This window comes from Oncorhynchus mykiss, chromosome 24, assembly GCF_057628025.1.
Source record: "Oncorhynchus mykiss isolate SJ-2025 chromosome 24, ASM5762802v1, whole genome shotgun sequence".
Taxonomy (NCBI): domain Eukaryota; kingdom Metazoa; phylum Chordata; class Actinopteri; order Salmoniformes; family Salmonidae; genus Oncorhynchus; species Oncorhynchus mykiss.
The window spans coordinates 15,327,410-15,336,183 of NC_143045.1; the positions used below are offsets into that span (position 1 = coordinate 15,327,410).

At 47.4% G+C, this 8,774-nt stretch overlaps 1 protein-coding gene across 11 annotated transcripts in view; it reads left to right on the forward strand.

Moving 5' to 3' along the window:
- The window catches only part of LOC110503344 (calpain-5), a 33,042-nt gene extending 25,543 nt beyond the window's left edge, over positions 1 to 7,499 (forward strand). For 5 of the 11 annotated variants that reach the window (XM_036961334.2, XM_036961335.2, XM_036961336.2 and 2 more), the window contains 10 exons: positions 2,606 to 2,814; positions 2,939 to 3,131; positions 3,199 to 3,392; positions 5,193 to 5,270; positions 5,393 to 5,588; positions 5,674 to 5,796; positions 5,874 to 6,070; positions 6,155 to 6,276; positions 6,378 to 6,514; positions 6,661 to 7,499. In XM_036961334.2, coding sequence (XP_036817229.2) covers positions 2,606 to 2,814; positions 2,939 to 3,131; positions 3,199 to 3,392; positions 5,193 to 5,270; positions 5,393 to 5,588; positions 5,674 to 5,796; positions 5,874 to 6,070; positions 6,155 to 6,276; positions 6,378 to 6,514; positions 6,661 to 6,840 — 1,629 coding nt within the window. In that variant the 3' untranslated portion in view covers positions 6,841 to 7,499. Of the gene's footprint in view, positions 1 to 2,605; positions 2,815 to 2,938; positions 3,132 to 3,198; positions 3,393 to 5,192; positions 5,271 to 5,392; positions 5,589 to 5,673; positions 5,804 to 5,873; positions 6,071 to 6,154; positions 6,277 to 6,377; positions 6,515 to 6,660 lie in introns of all 11 variants that reach the window. The other 6 variants (XR_016491337.1, XR_016491338.1, XR_016491339.1 and 3 more) reach the window with 2 other exon arrangements.
- The last annotated feature ends 1,275 nt before the right edge of the window (positions 7,500 to 8,774 follow it).

The window sequence follows — 8,774 nt, forward strand, 5'->3', positions numbered from 1 at the left end:
CCGTTTGAGGATGCCCCACAGATGCTCAATAGGGTTTAGGTCTGCTTGGCCAGTCCATCACCTTTACCCTCAGCTTCTTTAGCAAGGCAGTGGTCGTCTTGGAAGTGTGTTTGGGGTCGTTATCATGTTGGAATACTGCCCTGCGTCCCAGTCTCCGAAGGGAGGGGATCATGCTCTGCTTCAGTATGTCACAGTACATGTTGGCATTCATGGTTCCCTCAATGAACTGTAGCTCCCCAGTGCCGGCAGCACTCATGCAGCCCCAGACCATGATACTCCCACCACCATGCTTGACTGTAGGCAAGACACACTTGTCTTTGTACTCCTCACCTGGTTGCCGCCAGACACTCGACACCATCTGAACCAAATAAGTTTATCTTGGTCTCATCAGACCACAGGACATGGTTCCAGTAATCCATGTCCTTAGTCTGCTTGTCTTCAGCAAACTGTTTGTGGGCTTTCTTGTGCATCATCTGTAGAAGAGGCTTCCTTCTGGGACGACAGCCATGCAGACCAATTTGATGCAGTGTACGGCGTATGGTCTGAGCACTGACAGGCTGACCCCCCCCTCCCACCCCTTCAACCTCTGCAGCAATGCTGGCAGCACTCATACGTCTATTTCCCAAAGACAACCTCTGGATATGACGCTGAGCACGTGCTCTCAACTTCTTTGGTCGACCATGGCGAGGCCTGTTCTGAGTGGAACCTGTCCAGTTAAACCGCTGTATGGTCTTGGCCGTGCTGCAGCAGCCTACGCTAAAATACAAAGCAGAGCTCATGCCTTTCATGCAACTTTTCTCAAATCATCATTAGTGGCATCATGCATCCCTAGAAAGTATCAAACATCAAAACAAATAGCCCGACGTTTGTATCACAGCTAAAGTTACATACAGTAAATAACTCTAAATGAAGCATACAGGACTACCGGTTTCTTTGTTAACCGCTCAACACAGATTAGCCTCCTGTGCGCAAATCCTTTTGGAGAAAATATCCTTTCTATTTTATTCAGCTATGTTCAATTCTATTCTTCATACTACAAAATAACAAATAATTCTAAGCAAATCTTGTCTGCTAAATGAACTAGTGTAGCCCACAGCCATATGGCATAGCCAGATCAGGATCGAACATAAGGACAACTCAGAGTATACTATTCTGTTCTTCTGAAATAGACTACATTTCCTTCATATCATGTTTCTTTAGATCTGTCTAAAATAAATAAGTGATTTATTGTGATGGTGTGGACTATATTTTTAAATGTATTTACTATGCTTTTTAAAATGTAGATGTTCCAAGGTCTACATCAGTGGCCTGTAGGCTATGTGTGGAAGCCAGGAGATGCTAAATGTGTTTATGTTAATTAACGGTCAATTACTGTGAAACCGGCAGTTATTTGCTTGACAATCACCGGCTGAAGAAATGTTATGACCGCCACAGCCCTAGCTAGCTGTGATGTGTTCTTTTAAATAGATGTTTTTAAGGTATGTTCAGATGTGTATTGAGCAGATAGTGAGAGAGACTGGCAGTGGGGAAAGTTGGAGGGAGATTGTATAGTAGGCAGGATCCGAACCCATGCCGACACTGAAGACGTGTCCCGGAGGCTGCAGCATTACCGCTACACCAGCCAGGGCATACAGCTGTGACGAGTCCCGGAGGCTGCAGCATTACCGCTACACCAGCCAGGGCATACAGCTGTGACGTGTCCCGGAGGCTGCAGCATTACCGCTACACCAGCCAGGGCATACAGCTGTGACGTGTCCCGGAGGCTGCAGCATTACCGCTACACCAGCCAGGGCATACAGCTGTGACGAGTCCCGGAGGCTGCAGCATTACCGCTACACCAGCCAGGGCATACAGCTGTGACGAGTCCCGGAGGCTGCAGCATTACCGCTACACCAGCCAGGGCATACAGCTGTGACGTGTCCCGGAGGCTGCAGCATTACCGCTACACCAGCCAGGGCATACAGCTGTGACGTGTCCCGGAGGCTGCAGCATTACCGCTACACCAGCCAGGGCATACAGCTGTGACGTGTCCCGGAGGCTCCAGCATTACCGCTACACCAGCCAGGGCATACAGCTGTGACGTGTCCCGGAGGCTGCAGCATTACCGCTACACCAGCCAGGGCATACAGCTGTGACGAGTCCCGGAGGCTGCAGCATTACCGCTACACCAGCCAGGGCATACAGCTGTGACGTGTCCCGGAGGCTGCAGCATTACCGCTACACCAGCCAGGGCATACAGCTGTGACGTGTCCCGGAGGCTGCAGCATTACCGCTACACCAGCCAGGGCATACAGCTGTGACGTGTCCCGGAGGCTGCAACATTACCGCTACACCAGCCAGGGCATACAGCTGTGACGTGTCCCGGAGGCTGCAGCATTACCGCTACACCAGCCAGGGCATACAGCTGTGACGTGTCCCGGAGGCTGCAGCATTACCGCTACACCAGCCAGGGCATACAGCTGTGACGTGTCCCGGAGGCTGCAGCATTACCGCTACACCAGCCAGGGCATACAGCTGTGACGTGTCCCGGAGGCTGCAGTATTACCGCTACACCAGCCAGGGCATACAGCTGTGACGTGTTCTGAGCATCTTATCTCCCTCCCAGGTGATTCCGGATCATAAGGACCAGGAATGGGATGAGGAGAAGCCGGAATCTTATGCCGGAATTTTCCACTTCCGCTTCTGGCGCTTTGGAGAATGGATTGATGTTGTCATCGACGACCGGTTGCCCACTGCGAACGGCAACTTGGTGTATTGTCACTCCAGTGACAGCAACGAGTTCTGGAGCGCCCTGGTGGAGAAGGCTTATGCCAAGTTAGTACACACAAACACACACTGATTTGGTGAGGAAGGCTTACGCCAAGTTAATACTATAGTAGACTGTTGTGTTAATGTGTAGGATGTATTGCTTTTGCTGTGTGTGTGTGTGTGTGTGTAGGATGTATGGTTGTTACGAGGCATTGGACGGGGGCAACACAGCGGATGCGTTGGTGGATTTCACTGGTGGCGTCTCGGAGCCCTTGGACCTGCTGGAGGAAGGGTTGAGTACAGACGAGGAGAAACGCTCAGTGCTGTTCGACAGAGTCCTCAAGGTTCACAACAGAGGAGGCCTCATCAGCGCCTCCATACGGGTATGACACACACACACACACACCTACCTACCTACCTATAGTCCTGACCCTTCACCACTCCCTCCAGGCGGCCAGTTCAGCGGAGATGGAGGCTCGTCTGGCCTGTGGTCTGGTGAAGGGTCATGCCTACGCTGTGACAGACGTTAGAAAGGTCCGGCTGGGCCACGGCCTCATGGCTTACTTCAAGTCCGACAAACTCACAATGATACGACTCCGAAACCCCTGGGGAGAGAGCGAGTGGAAAGGAGCCTGGAGCGACAGGTAGGTTTTAAAGTGTTTGTTATTTACCTTTTAGTTATACAAGAAGTCCCACTGAGATCAGAAGACCTCTTTCACAAGGAAGACCTGGCCTGGTAGAGGGGGGGGAGGAGTGTGTGTGCAGGGGCATCAATTTGGTATGGCAGGGTATGGGAGTCGCCATACCCTAGCTGGTTCAACACCAACAATTTTTTAAATAGGCAACGAAAATCTTTCAAATCCCGATTTTAAAAGGCAAATGCAGTTTAGCGGCATTAGTCGTCTGGCTTTGGGACCATGCAGATGCCTGGGAGCGGAAGGGAACACTGTTTTTATGGCTGGCTGACTTTATGAAGAGCAGAGATCTGTATATAATGACGAGATGCTCATGTCTATGACTTAACAATGGGATTCGTTGTCCCAAAGGCAGGAAAGCAGGCGTCAAGCTGATGTCCAAAATAAGCCCATTGAAACACATTGGGCTTAAATTGGACAGATTTTTGCAAGAGTGAAACCTCTCGCTTCGCCTCTTCCTCTCTGTGGAAAGCACATCAACGCAGTTGCAGGGAACAGCGTGACTTTTTTCCAACACATTGTGGAGGTAAAGATGGCTGTAGTAGATGTCTTTTGCTAGGTAACTGCTTTTTGACTTGACATTAAAATAAACAAGAGATTTAATACCGGTTCTGAGCGAGCAGCTTTTATATTTTTATTTGACCTTTATTTAACTAGGCAAGTCAGTTAAGAACAAATTCTTATTTTCTTATTTTCAATGACGGCCTAGGAACACTGCCTGTTCAGGGGCAGAACGACAGATTTGTACCTTGGAGATTTGAACCTTCTGGTTACTAGTCCATCGCTCTAACCACTAGGCTACCCTGCTGCCCCAGCTAATGCTAGAGTAAATTTTGCTTGCTTTTTGTCTCCAAATTGCATTTTCTAGATTTTAAATTGTGTAGAAATGCAGTAAATGAGCATCTATCTTCTAATTAACAGAGTAAATAACTCACGGACACTAGTGAAGTTTAACCAAGTTTAATTCTTCCCAAAGGGTCGATCCAGCTGGATTCAGACAAAATACATTTTCACACAAGCACTGATATTTAACTGTTCCTCATAGGCTGAGTCTCCTCCAACCCATCTGTACAAACATAATTCTTTACTGCTAGGCAGGACACTAGTGATACGGGCCATAAACTTCTATTTCTCCCCTAAGGTGACCTGACCTGACCTCAACCCCCCCGCCCCCCCCATCACTAATCCATGGCTCTCTCCCCTTATCAATGCCTGCCACATGTAATCACTTCCCTGCACTCAACACATTCCAAGCTTTGTTGCACCCACTATATACCTTCCTCCTATAACCCTTCTGGTGTAGATCCTCTAAACCTCAGCACTCCCTCAGTGACATGAATAAGTATATTTCATTTTCTCAAAACCCAACAATATTTTTTTTAAATACTTGGAGGAACGCCCCTGCGTGGTTGGGCGGGCGGGGTGTGTGTGTGTATATAGACCTGTTCACGACTCACTCCCTCTGCTGGTGGAGAGAGGTAGCGTAGGCCAACAGGGAAACAGAGACCTGTAGCACAGATGGATGGTTCATTCCTGTTAGAATGTTTGTTTAATTTATATCCTGTATTGTAGGAAAATTCCATAGAGGATCTCGGCACCAAAAGGTCTGGGGAAAACTGCATGTTTGCTGTCCATGTCTCAGAACCTTGAATTCCTACTCTGTCAGTTCTGTTAGCATTATTTCACTCTACACAGCACACCCTTCAGACAAACACTGAGCGATAGAGAACTTCTCTCTCTCTCTTTCAGCTCAGAGGAGTGGGGGAAGGTGAGTAAGAGTGAAAGAGAGAAGATCGGAATGACGGTGCAGGATGATGGAGAATTCTGGTGAGTTCTAACCCTTGACATATGACCCCTAGCCTTTCCTCCACACGGCTGAGAAAATGGATGGCCATAGGATGATGAAGCTTGATGACTTCCCTTTCTCCCCCCATTCCTCCCCCCTCCAGGATGACATTTGATGACTTCTGTCAGTACTTCAGTGATTTGATCATGTGTCGTCTGATCAACACTTCCTACCTGTCTCTCCACAAGACCTGGGAGGAGGGCTCTCTAAAGGGCGCCTGGCGGAACCATGACGACCCGCTCAGCAACCGCGCCGGGGGCTGCACCAACAACAAACACACCTTCCTACAGAACCCACAGGTAGGGGTGGGGATGGAGGGGGGCATTTGTGTGTGTTTATCTATGTGTGTATTAATGTATAGGGTGTGTGTGTCTCTCCCTGCAGTATGTGTTCAACGTGAAGAAGCCAGAGGATGAGGTGCTGGTATGTCTACAGCAGACAGACAGAAGAGCCAGACCTAAAGAGGGGAAAGGAGAAAACCTGGCTATAGGCTTCGAGATACACCGGGTGAGAGGTGTGTGTGCGTGTGTTCATCACCTCATTGTGTGTGTGTAAGTGTTATTAATGTGTGTATTAATGTGTAGGTGGAGTTAAACAGGCAGTACCGTATGCACACTCGGCAGCAGAAGGTGTGTGGGAGTGTGTACATCAACTCCAGGTGTGTGTTCCTACGCTGTGTCTTGATGGAGGGTCGTTACGTTGTCATACCCACGACCTTTGACCCCGCTCTGGAAGGAGACTTCCTGTTACGCATCTTCACTGACGTCCCCGCCGACTGCAGGTACACACACACACAAGCGTACACACTCACTCGTACACATTCTATCACTCACTCTTCCCCCCCCCCCCCCCCCCCCCCTCATAGAGAGTTAACCCTTGATGAGCCAGCCCAGACGTGTTGGTCAGGACTGTGTGGTTTCCCTTCCCTGGTCACTCAGATCCATGTCCACAGAGCAGATGGACTGGCTGGACAAGACTCTGATGGAGGTATACAAACCTTCTCTCCCTTCTCTGTCCGTTTTCTTTCCTGGTCTGGTCTTCTTCTCCTATTCACTGTGTGTGTGTGTGTGTGTGTGTGTGTGTTGCAGCATCAGATCCATATGTCATCATTCGTTGTGAGGGGGAGAAGGTTTGTTCTCCGGTCTATAAAGACACCCGCAGCCCAACCTTTGACACCAAGGCTCTATTCTACAGGAAGAAAACTAACCAGCCTATACTGATAGAGGTAAGGAGACTGGGCTGGGTGTTGGGTTCTGTGTGTGTGTGTGCTCCTGTGGCTTAAAGAGGAGTTGGTGACCATTACAATTTGGGTTGTTTCTGTATGTAACCGTTCTCTCAATTAAATTCAATACAACTTTATTCATCCCCCAGGTGTATAACAACAACGTGTTGATGGATTCCTTCCTGGGTCAGGTCAGTTTGACCTCTGACCCCGGCGACCCCCAGCAGGTTACCGTCCACCTGAGGGACAAGGGTAATCACCAAGACAATGACCTCCCGGGTACGCTCACCGTCTCCATGGTGACCAGCAACATTCTCACTAACATCTGACTAACCGTCAACCAATCTATCAATCAGTGCCTTACTCCCTCCGTCCAATAGGAGAGAGAAGCCATAAAAATATATTAATTTGCCATAAAACATATCTGTTGAGGGACCAAAGTTAGCCTTCCAGACGATATAGTGTTGTTTTTACTGGGTGTAGTACTAACTCCAACCACATAGGGGCAACAGAGGACAGATAATCTCCTAGTTCTTCTTTCTCATTTTATAACCACTTTAACTTGTGCCATTACTGATATATAAATGCATGTCCAGTATTTCAGCAGTATATGTTGTCCTGTTTACATTTATTCCCATGTTTTACATTTCAGTCAGCTTTGTACTAGTCTCTCTCAAGAAACTGAGTTGATCTGGGTGCTGAGAGCGGCTACTGACATTTCTAGTCTTTCAATAAGACACTTATTTTTGTTAACTTCATAATTCAACTTTAAAAAAATGAGATTTCTGTCTTGCTCTACTTTGTATCACATTGATTTTCCAGTGGGAGGCCAAATACTCAGTAGCGACACATCATTCAGGGCATTTGAGCCTCACCTGTTTAGCATGTTATTTTGGCATTCATTCATACGTGTCACATATTAGTTGGCAAACAATGTAACAAAAAAATAAATACATCTAATACTGAGTTAATAAAGCTGTATAACAAACATGGTCTCTTTTTTGCTTTCTTGAGTAAGGCAGCCCCAAAATGTAGGTGTTTTAGTCGAGATCAGTTCTTTCTGTGGTGGTGGGGCAGCCAGCAGAAACACAAAGCGTTGGGGTTGGTAATATTCTCTAGTTGCGCCGTGATTGGCTCAGTGTTCTGTCACTCATGGGAACACTACGTCACTGCAAAATCTACAGGGAGAGCTCGAAAACTCAAGTCCCTTGGGTGCTGCCATAGAGTTACAATAAAAGTGCCCATCCAAGAAGGCTAAAGGTCATTGGCCACAGATAAAATAACATCAAATCACATATGTACAGTAGCGTTTATTGTCAACATCATATTTAAAAATTCTTAGTCAGCAAGCCTGCAGTCATCATCATGAATCAAGTCGACAATCTACTGGCAAATGCTTTTCAGTCTTTGTCATATGAAGAGAAATTAGAGATAAAATGTCTCGGTGCTCATTGGCCTTTGGACATAAAAATTACTCAAATCAGAAATCGCAAATTCAACAATGAGTGGTTTGGAAGGAAGCAGTGGTAAACTGCAAGCATTATTTTGCTTCCCCTGCCTGCTTTTCAGTGGAGAGGGTGTGTGGTCTGGGATGGGATTAATACATGATTAATACATGAGAGTTGTGCATCACATATAACGCTGTTAAACTGGGATTACTGGGGAAATCAAACGTTGTGGCTCAGCTAGACATATAGACGAGCCATCAACCTTCACAACCAATAAACGGAGGAGAATAGGTACGTGCTTGACAGAATTATAGCGTGTATTAAATTGTGGCAATTGTGGGACAGCACTGCGAGGCCATGACGAGTCGGCCGACTCCTTGAACCCAGGCGTTTTCAGGTGTATTTTTGAGACCATGTGAGAAGGAGATTACAGGCTACAAAGGCATTATGACGACCAACCCATTTTTAAACAAACATTTGGATTGTATGTATGAAGTGTACAGAGAAGCTATAACTAAGGAGACCGCTTTTGCATATGTACAGGTAGATGAGACCACTGACAACTCCTGTAAGTCACAGATGGTAATAGTGCTGTGCTACATATTACCAGACAACAGAGTGTGTGAGAGGTTTTTACAGAGGTGAAGGACAAAACTGGTGTTGGCCTCTCCAACAAGTCCTAGCGCCACTGAATGTCAAGGAGAAGCTGGTTGCACAAACCTACGACAGGGCAGCTGTGATGAGTGGTAATGTACGTGGTGTCCGAACACTACTGAAGGATTGTTTTCCGACTGTAGAACTCCAGTGTGCTACCA